Source organism: Manihot esculenta, chromosome 5, assembly GCF_001659605.2.
Source record: "Manihot esculenta cultivar AM560-2 chromosome 5, M.esculenta_v8, whole genome shotgun sequence".
Classification (NCBI taxonomy): domain Eukaryota; kingdom Viridiplantae; phylum Streptophyta; class Magnoliopsida; order Malpighiales; family Euphorbiaceae; genus Manihot; species Manihot esculenta.
Genome location: NC_035165.2, coordinates 31,105,365 through 31,126,194, shown reverse-complemented (window position 1 = coordinate 31,126,194; position 20,830 = coordinate 31,105,365). Strand labels below are relative to the sequence as shown.

At 32.0% G+C, this 20,830-nt stretch overlaps 1 protein-coding gene across 2 annotated transcripts; it reads right to left on the bottom strand.

Moving 5' to 3' along the window:
* Positions 1-1,350: 1,350 nt before the first annotated feature.
* On the bottom strand, positions 1,351-20,506 carry LOC110615518 (alpha-glucan water dikinase 2). 2 transcript variants are annotated; one of them, XM_021757399.2, is made up of 31 exons: positions 19,920-20,506; positions 19,710-19,819; positions 19,557-19,635; positions 19,360-19,451; positions 19,119-19,269; positions 18,330-18,644; positions 17,821-17,931; positions 17,607-17,705; positions 15,935-16,066; positions 15,447-15,535; positions 15,074-15,208; positions 13,641-13,803; positions 13,438-13,527; positions 12,806-12,991; positions 12,206-12,268; positions 12,039-12,098; positions 11,746-11,805; positions 11,512-11,664; positions 11,287-11,370; positions 10,930-11,106; positions 10,728-10,834; positions 10,294-10,507; positions 10,040-10,143; positions 9,828-9,957; positions 9,306-9,431; positions 4,052-4,162; positions 3,480-3,578; positions 3,215-3,388; positions 3,048-3,140; positions 2,731-2,846; positions 1,351-1,785 (listed from the first exon to the last, which is right to left on the bottom strand). In XM_021757399.2, the coding sequence occupies exons 1-31, from the start codon at positions 19,980-19,982 to the stop codon at positions 1,581-1,583; spliced, it is 3,891 nt and encodes a 1,296-aa protein (XP_021613091.1). In that variant the 5' UTR covers positions 19,983-20,506; the 3' UTR covers positions 1,351-1,580. The 2 variants fall into 2 exon arrangements, with proteins under 2 accessions (XP_021613091.1, XP_021613092.1); XM_021757400.2 differs by lacking the exons at positions 15,935-16,066; positions 17,607-17,705.
* Positions 20,507-20,830: the final 324 nt, after the last annotated feature.

The window sequence follows — 20,830 nt, the reverse complement described above, 5'->3', positions numbered from 1 at the left end:
CAATGGTGTCAATGATTGCGAAGAGCCTATGGGGAAGAGGGCAAAGAGGTGTATGACAAATCTTTTAGGAGAAACTGTGGGCTAGGATTCGGTCCTACTGAATGTGAAGATTTTAATGAAGTCTTATTTGAAAACAGACAAACTAGATTATTACGTGACTACCAATAGGAGTTTGAAAGATTAGGCAATCGAGTTCAAGGATGGTCACAAAAAGCATTGGTCAGAATTTTAATGGGTGGACTTGAGCTGGAGATAGCTGTTGAGATACAAATGTTCCAACCCAAAACATTGAAGGATGCTATCAATTTAGCGCGTACGTGTGATGAACAATTGCAGTGCCAACGAAGACCGCCATGGGTGATCGATTGACTTCTAACTGAAACCACTACCACCTTGAAGACAAAAACAATTCCTCCAACCATTCAACGACTATCATGCGATGAAATGCAGAGACGATGATTCCTTGGATTATGCTTTAATTGCAATGATAAGTTTACTACAGGGCATCGATGCAAGACGCCACAAATATTGGTCCTGGAAGGCAGCCATAGGTACTTTGAAGAAGATGTAGATGGTGGAACCATGGAGACACCATCAAATCAAGCACTGAATTGCCACTTGTAACTGATGATAAAGACTTATCTGTTAAAGACGCTACATGGGTTGATCAGGTTTATCCGTCTCAATCTTGGGAACAGGCTTATTATTGAAAGGGAGGAAAGTAATAAGCCACGATGATCTCAACACGTGACCAAGAGAACGTGGCCATGCCATGCAAAAAAACTTGGGCACGCCTATAGTCATGCCATGCAACAAGACATGGATATGTCTCCAGATGCAATCTATCTGGGTGGTATTCTTACCCACATAACATAAGAAGGATGTGGCCTTGTTGTTCTTTAAAAATGGAATTATCCTTGTCTACGTGCCGTGAAGAATAACATTTGTTGATATGCTTGCCCCACGTAGGATTGGTTATTATCTATATATTATTGTTAATTTTTTTCGGTTATTACATGAAATTACTTGTATTTAAACTCCTCATTTATCAAAAGACAAAAATTACTTCTGAACAAAAATAGCTTTGATTGGGACCTATCCCGGCATTTTTTGAAACGTTGTATAGCTTACGATTTCTATAAGGCATGATTAATGAACACACCATTTTTAGCTCATGATAACGACTATGTATTCACTAGAAAAAAAAAATGCTTCCCAAATCAGGTGTCCTAAGAAAAAATTTTCTAGAAAGAATTGGTTCCCTGCTGCTGAAAATTCCAGAAGTAAAATGAAAATGATTTTTCTTGATCCAACAATTGATAGTGTATTCTCAAATACAACTGAAGAAAATGGGCAAGTGAAATTGCTAATCATATCAATAATCCCTCAAGAAGAAGTTTGAGCCACCAATTTGTCATATATCAGTGATATAAAACAAGCAACAATCATTATGAAACTGTAGTCAAGTGTCTTGCAAGTGCAATTAATTATTAGGAAGATACAGTTTGACTTAGGTCTAAGAAAAATAATAATCATAAATATACAGAATTGTTATTTAAAATAAAAGATTATCAACAATACTAGATTTGTGGCCTTGCCTGAACCACATATATGACTCCATCTTTAACTACCCCTTCAATATCCTGGGCGCAACCATAAAGTCCTTCTATGATTTTTCCTGCTTCTGCAATTTTTGAGAAGATCGATGTTTGGAAAGCTTTATCAACTATTAATCGATCGTTGGAGTAGTCTAATATCACTTTCTCCTCTTCATCCATAAGCACACTGCATTGACTTTGATGTTAGGATATTGGGGAAACGACATGTGAAGCAAGAATTTGCTTTTGCTTTTCATTGATGAAATACAGCCACCACAAGATTGCATGGACAAAGTCACTATGATGAAAGTTCTTTTTTTCAGACTGCTAAATTAATATATAAAATAAAAACAAAATGCATATGATACAATGCCGCAGACCATCCAAAGGCAAATAGAGAAATTGAAAATGAAAATCATATGGGAGGCTGTGTTAGTGTTTTGAACTGCAGTCTAAGGGTGAGCAAAAAAACTGAGAAACCGAAAATCAAATTTAAAAAATCAGTAACCGAACCAACAAACTCAGGTATGGTTTTTAATTTTGGAAAACTAACAATTAATGAAGCCCTGGAAAAAGGGGAAGTTCTTGTACACATAAATTTTGTGATTTATATATGTAAATATTGTTAATAAACTAATATTTTTATATCACTTTCATTTTTCAACTAAAATTATTATAAATTCATGATTAAAGTCTTTAATATTTATTCTAATAATTCAAAAAACAAAATCTAAATTACATACTATAAATTAAAGTTTGTTTATTTAAAAAAATGAAAAACTGACCGAACTGAACAAGAAAAAACCAGTCAAACTATTAAACTGTCTTGTCAGTTCAGATGAAAAAATTGCTCAACAGTTCAGTTAACCAGAAGTAAGCACTGCTATCCAAGCCAGAAGGCATTGAAATGAGAAAAACAAATACTACTTCCACGTTTTCTAAATAGAAATCAAGGTCCACATCTTGAAAACATTAAAACCTGTTTGCAATGAGCATTATAGTTTTAAAAAACAGAAAAATCAGTTACAGTTTTCCATTTAGAAATTTTTCATTTTTTTCCCAGTTTTCTTAGTTTTCTAGAAAACTGGAGTAAACACAGTCGTAACATCCCAATAAAATTCCACAAACAGACCTGTCATAGAGCCCAGCTCCAGCATATCCTTCTAGATCTTCACCATTTGAGTCTGATCTGAATATAATGGACTTCTTACTGTATAGTCCTATGTTCTTGCTTGGATAACCAGTAACCTGAAATTCAGATTCTCATTTAGTTTTTTCTTATTGGCACAAAGATTCATATTTATTTTCAGAAGTTAGACTTTGTAAATGAATTGCAGTAGCATCCTAAAATTTGACAAGCTAGCATATTTAAATAAAGCTAATTCAGATTAAATTGGCATTTTATCAAGCTAAACAGATAATTTACTGAAAACAAGTACGGGGACTTACAATAGGAAACCTTAGATTGCTTTTTTTTGTGATGAAGCTCATTGCTCGTCCTGGATATGCGCCCACCAAAGTCTCTCCCAGGCCCTTCACAATCTGTATGTTTGCATGAAAAAGAAGAAATGATACATGTGCAATCTACCGATTCAGAAGAGACAATAAAGGATTACCTCAGTATATATCTCCGAGGCATCCCCGGATAGGGGATTCTTTGTGTGAATGACAAATGCATAGTCACCGCTAATTACTTCTTGAATCAGCACAGCCATGCGTAGGTTATCATGATTCAGGTTAGCTTTCCTACAACTAACATATGCTCTTTCATTCCACTTTGAAGCCCATACCTGGGAAATAAACCTCGTGGTGCTAACATGATAAGGAAAAACTCATGACATATAGCACTATATAAGTAAATTGGGTTCTTGAAAGCAATACCTTCTTTATTGCTTGCCAAGCACGATTCCATCTTTCCTCACTCTCATCACCGGGCCAAGGTATTCTTGAACTTCTCATTTTGCTCTTAAGTTCATAGATCTACCCAAAAGTCCAAAATAACAAATGGTGAAGGTTATGAAGCAAGATATGCGGGAAGGTAACTTGCTATCATAGGACTACTACATGAATTTGTTTTTCTTTTGCTGAAGAATTTATAATGAAGTTTAATAGTAATCTTCTTGCTTAGGGATAGTAATGAAAGCCTGTTGCAAGTCAACAGTATCATCTATCATCTGATGAAGCAAATAGGACTTGAGGATTTGGTATGAAAGGGGAGCAACATAGGTTCTTCCAGGAAACCATGTTAAGCAAAAAATGAGAAAAGACAGTATTTATTTAAGTTGTGTGTGCAAATAGGTGTCCTGCAAAAATCATTTGTTCAACTGAAAATATAAAAATAGGTCTATACATTGATAAGATAGACCATCAAGGATTAGCACAGTAAACACTCAACAGTGACCATTCAATAGTAGTTAAGATTATTAAGTAACTTCTCAACTATACAAAATTACCAAAGACAAGGGTGCATTCATTTGTTGAATAGCATCTTGTATTGCTTGAAGTTTGGTAAAATCACCACCCAGTACAGATTTATAAAAGACAGAAATCCTGCTTGCTATATCCTGAAAGAAAATAGGGTATCAAATGTCTATTAGTATTTATAAAATGACTAACTCATTTTTAAGATCCGACAGTCTGTGCAGCAGCAAATATTAAAGCTACAAAAGATTCAATTTTACAGGAAAAAACATAGTAAAAATTGTTCTGCCATGTAGTACCTCAGTTTGCTTCAAGCTTTCAATCATGCAATGTTCCAAACACAAGCAACAAAATCATATTTATCAAGCTGGGTAGATTATGAATAATTGGTGCTCTATCTAATAACTTCTTCAAAACAGAGGCAGCTGAAGGCTCAAAAATTATAGAAATAAACAAGAAGATTGAAAACTCACGCAGTTTTCTTACATTGCAAAATGGAAATAATTCAATTATATTAAAATCTTGCGAGTAGGGATAAACAAGTGGAGCCATGCTGATCTTTTTGCCAAGCTTTAAATTTTAGAAATAAATAAGATTGAAAATTCATGAAGTTTTCTAACCATACAAAAAAGAAATAACGCAACTATATTAAACTCTTGGTAGTAGGGTCAAATGAGCAGAGTATTGCTAATCTTTTGCCATTTACCAAACAAGCTTTAAATTTTGTTGCGGTTTCAATTTTCACCAATTTGTGGGACAAGTTAATCTCTGATACCCCTAGACCATACATAAACCATTTGCTAGGTAAGCCGAATGAGCCAAAATCGAGTCAAAGACTTCCCCTACTACCTTATGTTGTATATAGAATAATTTATACATTTTAAAAAATTTAAATTATTTATTTAAAAACCTTACTACAATTCGTAAACACTGTTTTATAATAATTTGTATGAAAAATGTTTAAAGACTATATTGTTATATACAGTGCAAATAGTAAAAGAAAAAATCTGCATGCTTTTTACCCCCTTTTTTCTTTATTTCTCAATTTTGTGGATTTCATTTTCAATTTTAGTTCACAATTTAATTACTTTGGACTAGTCAGGTTCAGGTGTGACCTCTACGTCCAACAGAATTAAATAACCGGTGTATATGAGTTAATAATTCTGGAAAAAAAGCAATCATGTTTGTAAAGTACTGACAACTATCATCAATCTTTCACAATCACCCAGTAGAATACCTCCAGTGTATCCAAATCTAAATGATACACAACCCCAAGTCATAAAACATAAGCCTGAAGATAAGATGAAACAATAAGTATACCATGGTTAAGGAGCATTGACTAGAGGCAAATTGCAAAGGGCATAATACTGGCATGAGATAAGAAACATTTATCAAGCTGAGGTATACCAACATTGACCAAACACAATTGTCATATTGTCATAGAGATTATGGACAACCATCTCACTGGACTACCAAGCTTCTGAGTCTGTATGCAAGGAGCCAAGGAAAAACATGACAAGGAAGAACATTCTAAATTCTCTAGGCATATTATACAAAACACACAAAGAAGACTAACAGTACATTTTAATTTGATTGAAAGATATCCTTGACTTTTCATAGTTAGGTTATTATTAACCAAGTATTATAAAGGCAATTCACTGGAGGACAAAATAGATGAATGCATAACACAAAGAACACAATATTATGGATGATTTATTCACATGTAATTTATGCATAATCGTAATTACTTGTGTATAATGATTAATGGATCATAGGGGTGTAACTGAATCAAGCCGCTTTGAAAAGCTCTCAATTAGCAAAATAATTTGAAAGCTCTAGCTCGACTCGAGCTCCATCTATGAGCTCAAGCTCGATTCATGAAAAAATTATTAGACTCGAGCTCCATTCAAGATCAATTTGTAATGAGCTCGTATATCACCTTAACAAAACAACTAGAGCTCAACTCGTTAGAATACTTAAAAGGCTCGAGTTCGAGCTTGATAAAATTATAAACAAATCAAACTCAAATTAAACTTGTTTAATTATCAACAAGCTTAGCTTACGCTTAACTTATTTAAATTAAAAATAATTTTAAACTATAAGGTCATTAAGAGACTTTAAATAACATCAGGTTTTTAAAATAAATTAAAGTCTCTCAAAACCAAAACTATAAAAAAAGGGAAAAGGGTTGTCCTTTTATAGAGAAGCTACACTCCTCCATCTTTCTTCAACTTTCGATGTGGGATTCCCTAGTGTTGATACAACACTTTTGAGCACTAGGCATATATTTCTTGCAACATGATATAAGAATTCCATCTGGACAAGTGGTGCAGTGGTGCAACAAACAATGAGTCTTCTTCTTCTTCTTCTTCTAGGTTCAATTCCCAACCGAGTTTTGTATTTAATTTGTTTTATTTTTTATTTTCTTATTGGTTAGCTAAAAAATTATTATATGGTAATATATTAAATATTTTAAGGTTGCATTATTTCTTATTCTTCTTCTTATTTTTATCATTTATAATTTTAAATATTAATATTTGTTGACTCAAATGCTAATTATAAAACTTTTAATTAATTATATAAAGTGTATCTAGTATAAATTCGATGTCATATAATAATGAGTTCAAAAATCATTTCATCAAATGTTTATATCAAGTTTCATGCAAAATTAATTAAAGTGTATATACTGATGTATAAATCCATATACAAATTTTCTATCCAAGTGAGGGAGAGAGAGTTTCATTTGAATTACATAATTTTGATTAAAACTAGATGGTTTTACTGCTGGTACTAAGAGATATTTTTATACTAAATTTATTATCACTGATTTTTAATATATCATTTAATTACTAATATACTATTATTTAGTTTTAATTCAAACATATTATTTACTTTAAATTATTACATTCAATACAAAAATTGCTATTGTAATATGAATATAAAATATTATTTGAAATGAATATATTAATATAAGTATAGTCTACTTAATTACATAATTATACATATACATTGTTGAATCCCACATCGGTTGTGGAAAGGGGTAACGTGCCCCTTATATGGGCCATAGACACTCCTCCCCCCTTGAGCTAGCTTTTGGGGTGAGTTAGATCTTATCCAAATTTAACATACATTATACCAAACTTCATCGACATTATTATATTAATTTATATTTTATGAACAATTTAATTTATAAAATTAAGTAGGTAAAGCAATATTAAGTATGAGAATAACAATAAAAGCACATATATATAAGCATACGAAAGTTATTACGATAACAATATCGGATTAAGAGAGGTTTAAGGGATATATTTTTTAAAGATACAAAAAAATCTCTACTTAAAGAGATATATAGTGGAAGAGTGATATATAAACTAATAGTAAAGTTACTCGATCAGAGGGAGAGAGATTTATAGAACAGCAATATATATGTTTATAAAGTTTCTTATTATTTACTTTTCTTTCTTAATTTTTAAACTCTTAAAAGATTAAAAATTAAGAGAGAAATTATAATAATATGGGATAATAGAAAATAAAAAATCCTGCCCTAAACTATAAAAATTAACTAATATACCCTAAACTAACCACTTAACTTATTCATACCCTATCATCATTAAGTTTAACCGTTAAATTTAACGAAAATACCATGTCATCGTCCTAGTCAGCACCAAAAATTAATATTTTAATATAACTGATAATTGTTAAACAAACTCCAAATTTTAATATAATTTTAAATGACATATTTTTAATAACCTATAACTCACTTTTCAATATTTTCTTTTGGCATCAACAAGTAATAACATTAATTCTAATAAATCAAAAAGCACGATTCTCCCTACTTAAAAAATTAGTTATATTTATTATATTCACTCTAATTAGGCTGAAAATCAATAATCAGTTTAACAAATCCAAAATATTCATTAGACAAGATATAAATTGTAGTCATACAATTGAACTTAGTCATTTTCGATTAATTAGACTGATTGTTGACTTTCAACTCTATTAAAGTGGATTGGATAAGTATAATTAATTTTCAAGGTAGCGAGAATAGTGATTATTGATTTACTAGTGGTATTGTTATCACAATACTTGTAATCGATAATTACGCAAAATGTTATACTTGTCAATGAAAAAAAAAGATAGAAAATGAGTTATTGACTCTTAGAAATGTGCCATCCAAAATTATAAGTAAATCAAATCAAAATTAAAAATTAAATAAATAAATAAAAATTGATTTTATATATTTGTTAAGAACAAGTTGATGGTATAATTATTGAAATTGGTAAGGTTTGGAGTTTTTTTAACAATTATCTATTTATGTTATATTAAAATATTAATTTTTAGTGCTGACTAGGACGATAACGGGACATTTTTATTAAATCTAATAGTCAAATTTAATGGTAGAGTATAAATAAATTTCAATGGTTAGTTTAGAGTATATTAGTTAACTTTTATAGTTTGGGATATATCTGTTAAAACGTGAATAGTTCAGGATCTTTTTTGCCATTATCTCTAATAATATCACTAGTATCATCACTGGTATAGTACTTATAACTTTTTCCTATCAAGGAGTATTTATAACATTACTTAATTTTTTCTAGAAATATTATTTAATATTTATTATTATTATTCTGTTATTTTATATTAAGAACATATTTATATTTAATATATTAAATTTATTCCTACATATATGATAGCAGTAATTTTTTTTATTACAAATTCAAAATTAAATTATAAATTATTATATTTTGTAAATATATATTTTTGTAATCATTATGCTATAATTTTAAATAGCAAATTATCTTTAGAAAACAATTAGCATTAAAATAAATATTATTATATATTTATAAAATACAAAATAAAACTAATATAAATATTTGAGAGAATTACAAATGATATAACTTATGTCTCTATTTAATTATCTATAAATGAGCCTATTGTTGAATCTATTATGAGCGTTATAAATGAGCCTACTCATGATCTTAACTAACGAGTTTGTTCGCGAGTCTACTCAATGAGCAAGCTCACGAGCTTACTCGTAAGCTTGAAAACCAGCCAAACTCACAAGCTATAACGAATCAAATACTGCTGAGCTCAAACTCGGCTCATTTATTAAATGATGCTAAAAAGTGAGTTCTAGCCCAGCTTATTTAGAAAATGAGCCAAGTCCAATCGAGTTTTTATTGAGCCGAACCTCGAAAAACTCGTGAATAGCATGGTTCGTTTATAATTACACCCCTAATGGATCATAAGGAATGGCAAAAGTCTCCTCTAAAATGTGAGCAGTACCTTGTTAATATTGTCTGACATAACAGTTTCAAAGGCTCCAAATGTTAGGGCAACTGAAATTGGAATCTTAATCCACGATGGCACCCTTTCTCTTAAAAATTTGATGTTGAAAGATTTTGCACCAACCTACGAAATAAAGTCACCACAATCACATCAAATTGAGGCTTTTAGTGAATTGATACTAATTAAGCACAATAAACTAACATGTAACGTGATGGATGTCTAAGTACTGTTTTTAAAAAATCACAAGCACATATTAATACAAAAATGGGATGATCAACAAAGTAGCTAGAAGATCCAGTTGTGTCTTGTATTTCCTCCAAAAGAGTATGAGAATAACTAGATAGTGCATAGAAGCCAAAAAAACAATAACAACAACAACAACTAAAGCATATGATTTTGGTGCATCTGCAAATAGAATTAACTAAGAAGTGCGATTATACATGCATGGAGGTGGAAAATAATAAGCAAACATCTTATCCTAATTCTGGAGCTAAATTAATTTGATCACCATCTGCATACCATGTCAGCAGTGAATTCCTCAACTGAAATAGCAAATTTCCCACAAAAAATCTTCCTTTTAAACGATACTGCTCGAGGGATGGAGGTAGAAGCAGAGGTATTAAGTGATAAATTTGAGCCATTGATGTCTCTGCAATTGAACAAGAAATAGTGGTGGTTGATGTTTGAAGACTGGAAATTCAAATAGCCAATCATACACCCAACTAACCTACCTGATAATCAAATTCATTGATTTCATGCTTATCGATATGGCTTTTCCTTCCTTCAGCTTGAGATTCCTCAGAATATCCTGATCAAAACATGTGGCAAAGCATACCTGCCGCATGCTTCTCTAGTTAGACATCATATGCTGGTTCTCTTTCTTAAGCTAGGAATTAAAGATTGCTTATCATGTGAAATAGACAAAGCAACTTTGTAAAATGATATTCAGAAACGGATATGTAGCAAGTAGTGAAAAGTTACACACCTTACTATTTCTTGCTCTAATGGAGACATGGGAAAGAATATCTGGCATATCAGGTGTTAGCACAGCAACAACTCCATCAGGAATCTCCTCCTCCCCAGTTACTCTATTTGCAATAATAACAGTTGGTTTTCTGTAAACTTTGTTTTGAACAGTAAGCAACTCATGTACAGAGGTTATAAAACCGCACACCTCCACTGGGCTGATAACCTGCCAACTGCCGAACACAAGCTTTTGTACATTGATAAAATTCTAAAACCCATAAACCAGCAGAAACAGTATATTGTAAAACCTTAACCCAAATTCTGTTAAGGTTGCAATTTAAAATGCAGGAATGAGAAAAAAAATGAGAATAGACATTTCTTAGATAGAAAAGCTTAGATCAAATCTTAGCACCATTCTCTCTAATTAATTAGTTGGTCCAATTAAATTCTTACCAGCCTAAATTTGCAACTCTTCTAAAGGTAGGATCCAAACGATTGATAAGCGTGGAGAGGATAGCTGCTGACCCTGCCCTGACTAATTCTTCCGTGAAAATATCAATCTGGAAACAGGTCAAAAGAAGTTGGGGAATGAATAGCTTCTTTGGAAGACACCATGTAATAAGTGCCAACTCAAAATGCATTCAGTTAAACTCACCACCCATTTCTTGATACCAAGCAAATTACCGAGATACTGCACACTGGGCTGTACTTTTTTCTGGAAATTCAGAGACCTATCAGCAAGTACTAGCTGCACCCGATCAAGAATAGCCTTTGCTTGTAATGCCCACTGAACATCATTGGCTTTATATGATTCACAGACACGATACCAATCCTTTGAGCAGCAGAAGCAACAATTGGAGAAAAGTACTCTAGTAAGCTTCTAACTCAAGAAAATTGAAGATTTGAAGTTCATCTCCAGATATATATATATATATATATATATACACACATCATCATTCATAAAAGTACAAACAGGAAAGAGCAAAACTTTGAACCTAAAGGAAAGAATTACCTTAGTGCAATAAATCAGGTCTTCATTATTGACAGTTGATAGGCATAAATTTTCAAGCACAAAGGAAATGTAGAAGATAATGTCCTATTCACAATTACAAGAGAAATAAATAAATAAAAATTTCCCCCTTCTCTTTCGTATATGCTTCTTTTCCTTATATAAACATGAAACATTAAAAGCTAGTTTTCCAACAAAATATGCAGGCAATATAAGTGGAAAATTTACTGGCAGCTGATTAAAGCTAAGCTCTTTCAGTCCTCTTTCCATTGTTGTTCTAACTGCAGAATCCAAAGCAAGATCGAGAAAAAGTAAATCTTTTGCTCTTTCAGAAGATGTGAGCAAAACAGGACGAAGCTCAATGCGAGAATCCACTAAATTCTGGAGATATAGTTAAACCGTGTAAGGTCAATTGCTCTAATGTAGACAAATAAATAACAAAATTTGTTTGCAGAATACAACCTCCATAAGTGAAGCAATATTTGTATCAGCCACATTTGCTCTGATAGAGTTCAAAGAGTCCTATCATTGGAGAATACGAGTAAAACAAAATAAGATATCTAACATTTCCCTTTCAGATATCATAGAAAATTTATGCTCATGCTATCATGCACTCACAATCACATATGCATACGCATGCACACATGCATATCTTACGCATACGCATCACCAAAAATGCAATCACATGGACCAAAAGTCAGTAAACAAAAGATCTTCTATACACAAGTTAGTGTGAAAGTCAAAGGGAGACTTACCCACAACTCTAGTGATATACCACCGGGAGAATTAAATCTCTCTGCATTTGTGGAATCACTCTGAACATGAGTAGGAAAGAGTGATTGGACTTGTTAGCAATTTCTAATTGCAGAAGAAGAAAATGAGGGCTAAATTCTGATTTCTTGCATAAAAAGACAGCAGTTACCTTTGAAGAAGGACCCAAACAAGTTTCAATGGCAGATTCAAGGTCAGCACCTGAGTGAACAGCCTAAGGCATTTGGATAAAAGTAATGAGAATTTCAAGGAGGAATTCCGATGCATAATGTATAGTTGGGTCAGATTAAAGTAATTCATCAAGCCTACAACTAAGTTCTGTGATGAAGGACATGAGATAGCTAGACTTGAAATTTACTGAAATATTATCTAAATAACATGGTTGTGCAAGAACATGATATGATTTAAGCTAAATAATTCTCATGTCTTACTTAGGTCATCATAAAAATTCCATCACATAGATAATCTTCCAAGTCTATAGATTAAGCTAAAAGAAGTGGTCATAAATGGCAAATGCTTTGTCTAACTTATAAAAGTTATCTTTTTTTCTTTGAAAGACAACTTGCAAAGATGATTAATTCATCATGGAACTTCCATGTATAATACAACATTTGTTCACTACCCATTTTTAGATATTTAGATGTTCCGCAAACTATTTCATGCCGACTGCATAATCGATAATAAACACAATTTAATTGCTTATGCTCATACTTCAATAATCAGAAAAGGAAAATGAAGCCTCACAGCATACCTTTAATGTCTTCAAGTACATTGTAAGGTCACGAATGAGACCTTCCTTAGCATGGGTGTTAAGACGAGGCTCTGACAAAATCGGACGGTCATAACTTGCAAGCTTCTCTTTTGTCAAACCATTTGCATTTAATGTTTGCCAATAGACATCAATTCTAAATCCACATCTTACATAATTTAAGAGTGCCTGTGGAAAGGGGGAAAAATTGAATGTTCAAAGTTGGAAGTATCGAACCATATAATTATATGATTAACCCAGGAATAACCTTCAGCTGTAACTAGTTTGGATTTTGGATTAGGGGCTTTGTTAGTGTGTATTTCATCTGAACTTATTACCAATTAAAACAAGTTGGTTCGGTCCTTGGAGGAAGTCGTTCAAATCATAAGGGGAGTCTAACCTGATTGCCATTATAGTCACTTGACTGTAAAACATGAGCCAGGAAAGCTTTTCAATAATAATTGCACAACATATAGAATTTCAAAATAGAAAAATAAACAAAATACAAGATTTTTTTTTTGGATATTATGTATAAATCTAAAATACATAAAAATTTGTTAATCTATCAGTTGTCCACTTGATCACTGAAAGTAGATAACTGCAACTGAAGAATAGCAATTCATAAATTACCATACCTCACAGATTATCACATCATCTGAACTACTGTTATTGTGCAACTTTTGGTGCCACTCCTCCATCATGCCAGTCTTGCATTCATTATTTCTCTGAAGGTTGTACAATAATTACTTTGGCAAGACGGATACAAGGCAAAAAACTTATGCAAATAGTTTTAATAAATATACCTGAGACTGAGGATGCAAAAAAATTTAGTATATACCTGAATCACAAGAATCTCGTCGCGAATTCTTTGCCCAACATCTCCTTGACCTCCACGTCCAACACATAACATAATCAATCTCACAATTTCTCTATCATTTGGCTGGTTCACATATATTTTTTGTAGTAACTTGGTGAACTTATCCTGGGCTTCACTAATTTCACTGTGGAGACACGGTAATAAAACCACTATATCATAAGACAATGTATGTATCAACTCTCTGTTCTTCATGTTCTCCATACTAAATTCTAGCCTCATCAAATATGCGAAACTAGAGTGCAATTTGTGTAAAATAAAAGGAAGATAAGGAGGCGATAAAAAGCTAAAACATGTGGAGAAGATGCAATTTGTGACCAAGAGACTAAGTCCAAAAGATATCAATTTGAACTTCATCTTGTGATGGAAATGTCTTGGTTTCAAATTGACATCATTACCATCTGAGGCAGATTCATAATTTGCTACCAATAAAATAGTAAAAGTAAGGCTTAATGCTAGGGCTTATTATAACAAAGGATGGAATACCAAGAATATCATGTAAATAAACATCAAACCTGCTAGATGATGATGCAGATTCCCCCAAACCCTGCACTTATAGCATACATGCCACGATATTTCCTAGAATTCCACCACCTTAAAATAAGCAGGAGAGGAATGTTTCTTCCTTGAGGATAGTTGATCTTCTTGTCGTCCATTCCTTTTTTGCTTAGGAAGCTTCCGTCTTTATTTAGTATCAATTATCTTGTTAATGAGGAGGAAACCGAAGTGAAGCTCTACAAGGTCATAAATTGTGGATTTGCTTCGTGATCCTACTATTTAAAATTATTTGCTTTGTGATCCTACTGTTTAAAATTATCTACAATAACTGTCTAGATAGTAAACTTATAGAAAAAGTGGGGGGTTCAGCACAGATAATTTTGATTGGTTTACCCTGCACCCAATACATCCCTCATGCAGTCCCTAACTTTCAAAGTCAAAGTCAAAAGATTAAATTCCTTCTCTTCTTATTTGGAAATAACTATTTATGGAATGCAAGCCCTCATTCAGTCCCTTTCTACAAAAGTCGAGTCAAAAGATTGAATTCCTGCCCCTCTTTTTACTAGGAAACAGCCATTTATGAGCATTCCATTTATGATCTGTAGTTGCTTATCTCAACTATGCCTTCTGCACAATAGAAGACTCCTATTGGGGAATCACCAACTTTAATGAACCAATGGAGAAAAGCTAACATATTAGACAGCCAACCAAATAATACAAATCCTACTTTTGGTACAAATAAATAAAAGTAATCAAGTAAAAGGAAAGGTGCATAGCAATTATACTGAGCTCTTGATGTAATGTTGATATGCACGTGCAAACGATCAAACCAGAATCCATAAAGAACCTAAAATCAACAGGCAAGAATCTGCGGGAAAAAGTTTTCAGTAAAGCTTTACCGAGGTTTCACATTGTAGTTCTTGTTCCATGTAAGATGCCTGCAGGCCATGAACCTCAACCAGATCAAAATGCCAATAAGGCCCAATTCCCCTTCAAGTTTACAACGTTCTGTCAATTCTGTTGCAATGTTAAACCTGTGTCCAAAGTGAACAAGCTAGCACACTTAGCGGACAAAGAAACACAAAGAAGGTACCGCAAAAAGCTTATTCGCTTTAGCATGCCGAGTTATTTCCTGATTACTCGTTTTTAATGAACATATATTTAAAATCAAAAGGCATATGTTAAAATATGATCCAAAGCTAATTTAATCATGCAAAATTCAGTAAATTCAAAGAACAAACAACACTCTTTAGGATAATATCTCAAATTAACCTGTGCATCAATGACCTTTCAGCCTCATTTTCTCTTCTATATATTTCATCAAGTAACCATTTGAGAGTTTCTCTCCCATCCCCATCAACCTGCACACAATAAATGCCAATAGAACAAAGGCCTTGATATTAGGACTATTAACAACAAAAGGGAGTTAATATTGGGAATTTACCTGGCTTCTGTCACAGCTAAAATGATGAAGGAAATATTAGACAAATTTCTAGGCGTAACCACCATTATATGTCATTCATTCAATTTTTCTAGTACACCAATGAGATAAAATATTATTGCTGTCAGCCAAAAGGAATAATATCTTCAGTAAACTATTTCTCAATTTCAGATCCTGCTGTGTCAAGGAAAATTTTACAAGGTATTTGATAGGTTATCCATAATAAAGTTTTATCACTATGAGAAGCTACTATGCCAAGAGGATGCTTACAAGTCTATTAGCAACGCAAGTTCACCCAAGATCAGTGAATGAGCAGTACCTTTCCACTAGGATTGATCGACTTCAGCAAAACTGAAAAATTTGCTCCATTATTTTTTATCCAAGATCCACCAGTCCAGATCACGAATTGGATGCCAAAGAAATTTCTTTGCTGCAGATTGATATCTACAATCTTTTTTTTTTTTTTTGAGGGAGCGGGGTCAATAAATTTAAAGCTCTATGTTTTCATTTGTTTACACAGATAGGATTATTGAAAAAGGCTTTTGACTAAAAGGTGGACTTCAAAAACTTATTTACCTTTTGTTGTTGAATTGAAATTTATTTACCCAAAGATGATGCTTTTTAGCTAGACACAGATTACAATCGCCTTTGGCTATTTTCTTTTCCTTTTTTTTTGTAAAAAATGCTAGTTGCAATTCTAAATCACCAGTATCTAATTAATTTAAAAAACAAAAAAGTCAGCCTGGATGCTACTTATAGTAGTGTCTAGTGATGCTTTCTCAGGAAATGTTACTGGACACTGCTTAAAGTAGAGTTCAACACTTTTATTTTTTTTATTTAAATATTAACATCTTAATAAAATTAATAATTAATCTATTAAAATTTTTTATTTTATTATTCACTCAAATTTTCATTTTATTTTATTATATTTTAATTAAAAATGTAATGTTTAAATTTATTAAATTAGATCCCTTTTATTGAGTTATAAAATAAAAACATTAAATAAATAAACTCGGCTTGTCTGGTTGCAAATTGAGTCCTGAACTCCTAAAGTAGTTTTTTACGAACAGTTCAATAAGAAATTTAGCGTTGTTGTTTTGTTTTCTATAGTTATAAAGATGTACAAGTGGATATGTAATCCTACTAAAATTTTAACCTAACAAATAAACAATATCACGTATTAAAAAATATATCTAAAATCTTATTAAAGTTTAACGGGTAGTGATAAGTTATCTGAGTGTTTGACATCTAAGAATAAATTCTAACATAAGTAAAAACAAAATTTTATTTTGTTTTCTCTCTGTCTTTTATTAATATTATTATTATAAAAATACATTGGTAAGCTTTATGTTTCACATTTTAGCTTTCAAACATGATCATGACTGCAGGTGATCTTTAGTTTCTACACGTTATTTAAAGTAAATTAATTTACATGTAAAATATTATATTTTTATTTTAATTATATTTATTTTGATAAATATATTTTAAAAATATATATGTAAATAATTAAAGAAAAGTTAAAATGTAATAAGATAAAATAAAAACAAAATTTAAGCATAGTAAATTACAGGAAAAAAAAAAGAAAAATATTTTTATTTTTGTTTTAAATATCTTATTATATTAATTTTATTAAAACTTTAATATTTAATTTTTTTTTTAAAAAATTGAAGCTGCTGGACGCTTCTTAAAGCAGTGTCCAGCAGCAAAAAAAATAAAATTAAAAGCTGCAGCAGCATGCCTGAGAAAGCAGCATTGGACAGGCTGACTTTTTTTTTTAATAATTTAGATAGTCGGGATATAAAATTGTGACGAACATTTTCGAAAAAAAAATAGCCAGATACAATTATAATTTGCGTGGGGCTAAAAGACACCACTTTTTGATAAATAAGTTTTAAGTCAACACCAAAAGATAAATAAGCTTTTCAAGCTACACCTTTTGGTCAAAAGCCCTATTGAAAGAAACTTCATAAGGGCTCATTTTGTGATTCCACCTGAAAGGATCCTTTTCGGGTTGATATTTCTCTAAAATAGGTCTGACATGCACCATCAAGAAGTTTTGATCTTTCAGGCAACACATCTGATGGAGGGGCCTAAAAAGAGTAAGAAAAACTGACTTTGGGGTGAAATGAGATTTGGCAAACATGTTTTCAAGGTCATTCAATTTTCATAATATACATCTTAAAACTAAGGAAGCATGAAACTCACCAACCATTCTGCAGGGGACAACTTTGAGACACCCCAGTGAAGAACTACAGCACCCATTGTGTTTATAGCTACCAATACATGATGGTCACTATTGATGATTTTTGTAATGACCTGTGGACATAAAAGATTCAGGAGACATTCAAACTATGAAAATACTGTTCCTCTCTCGACACACATGCACATATACACAGATCATATAAAGGGTAAAAGTGGAATTAATTCCACAAGAAATTCATCAGTCATGTAAAATAATCTAAACCATTTTCATAAAAATAGGAAGTCAAAGTATACTTGATGTCAATATTGATTAATGACTTTTCATGAAATAAAAAATGTGTTTAAAATCTGAAGTTCATAACAAGGTAACTCCAAAGTATGGCAAAGACATACCATGAGTCATGGTTCTCTCTAAATGATATGAAATAGTTAGACATGCCAAAAGGACAATAAGTCTGTCGAAAGAATCCTCTATCAAATAATGCAACACCTAGAATTCAAAGAATACTAACCACTATCTCATAGTTACCAACATGATGAGTCTGCCTTGATATAACTTTATCTCCTCCAGTAGTTCCCTCTACAAGATCCATTAAAGTTGGGAATGTCATATTGGTGCTCTTAGCATGGCCCAAAGAATGCTTATGCAACCACTGGTCAACATCATGTCTTTGGAAATATGAACGTGGTACTGCAAACCTAGATTGTCCCTTATTATCAGTTACAGTTTTGGTTCTTTCAGAAATACAACTATTTTGCAACTCATTCAAAGAAATTCCTTTGGTCAGTTGATTTTGGAGTTCTCTCACAGCAGCATCATAATCTTGCTGCACAAAATGCAAACCAAGAGAAATAAAGATGAGCATAAAAAGGGAAAATAGTGACAATAACAAAGAAGCCAAAAATGACAGATAGTTCAGGAAGAATATGTGGAATCCTTTCTTCTTTCAACAGTTAGAATATAATGGCATGACTCATGAGCTTAAGTGAACTTATCTCATTAAGAAATTAGTAGTACATAAACTTTTTATGCTAGTGCTAGCTGTCTCAACTTAAATAGCAAATCAAAACAGATAAGATGTTATGCTCATGTCAAAACAGAGGATGTGATACATTAATTCCTCAACCGTACATTAATAAATAAAAAAGGCCAGCAAGATGTACAATAAATGGACCATTTTTAGGCATAACAAAGGTGTGATGGTTCCTATTATGTGTTTGATACTGAACCAAACAATTGGACATATTATAAAGAATGGGACATGCAGACATGTAGACATACAGTAGATAAATAGAAGCACCTTTTGTTGGGGAGTGCCAGTTGGTCTGCCCTTGCTTTCCCAGGTTTGATATGCCTTGTTTTCTATCGAGTCCTTCGATATAGGGGGGTGAACACTACTTTCATCATGTTCAGGCAGATCAATTCTGAAATTCCCATTGTTCAATTTCAACCTAGAAAGAGGTGTAAAGAACCATCAGAATTTAGAATTGTTTTGGAAGAGATAAATAACAAAATGTAAAAAGCTGAAGAAAACAACCGACCATCTGTTGCTGCAGCTATCTTTCAGAACAAATTCTACAGCATGGAACTTAGGGCCTCTCAACTCGATATTGACCACATATAATTCTCCACTCTGCCATTCGAAAATAATTTCACCCAGAGGTTAACTACAGGTTCTTTTGTTGGCATTACCCTAGATATTGAAGTAAACTATAAAGAGGAACATAGTGCATCAGACCTTTGTAAATGGTGTCTGTAGTGCCCCTTGCTTATAAGATTTTGATCCTGGAGATTGCTCAGAAGGGATGAACCAATTCCTGTATAGGAAAAGAAATCTCAGTAGTTATATGAAAGAGTAACTTACAAAAAGGCTTTGAAGTTCTGGCTTTACGGGTTTCCACGATTAACAAAACCCCAGTGAAGAATCCAAGTCCTTGTACAGTTCTTAATCCGAAGTTCAATTCTGACATTGGGTCCACTCGAAGAGCCTGAAACATTTATCTATAGGGAAAAAATTGGGGGAAAAAATAATATTCAGGAAAAATTGAAGTCCATTCAAATGTGAAAATTATAACTTTTTCGGTAACGCAGAAGCTAGCACCTGGAGTTCCATTCCATCCACGAGCTGGAAATGTCGAACTCCCGCAGTATTAGAGGATGCCATGACAGCAAATGTACTCCAGCAGTAAAATAAAGAGAAATATGATGGGCAGCATCCCCTTTTATAGGCACCAATTGTTCGATCAAATTTGCAATTAAAGATGACATCATATAATTCCTTTTAATCGTTTTCTTTTTCACTACACAAATTTCCTGGTTCATTGAGGTCAATTTACAATTTCTTTATACCAAAAAGCAACATAGGAAAAAGAAAACGATTGAAAGAAGATCGTAAGGGAGTCGGCTTAGGGTTAGGGTTTCAATTATGCATCCATCTCAGTGGCGAAGGGATTTTCAACCACATTTTGGAATTGGATTGAAAATCTAAGTTTTCAGAAAGAGAAATGTAATTCGACTTTTGCATCGACCTCAGTGGCAAAATGAACATGGACCAAACGCTAGAGTTAGAATTTAGAATCAAATTCATATTCCATAGAACGGCACTTCTGCTTTTCAGATTCCTCCATTTTCAGAAAAAGTAAGGGATGCCTCATAGATGCTCACAGTTGAGCTATCTCTAAAATTACGCATCATGTTTTTGATTTGGTGCAAAATATTAAAATAGTGTAATATTGAACTTTTACATTATTTTTAATATTAAAAAATATTTTATTTGTATTTTTTTAATATTATATTATTTATTTTATTTTAATTTTATTTATCCTTTTCATTTAAAAATTTTACAATTTCATTTAATATTTAAATATTTAATTGTATATGTGTCATTTTATTTATAAATAAATTAATTTTATCATAAATATTATTTATAATCAAGAAAATATTAATTTAAATTAAATTTTTATAATTATAAAAACATAAAAAAATATAATATATTATGAAAGTAAAAAAAAT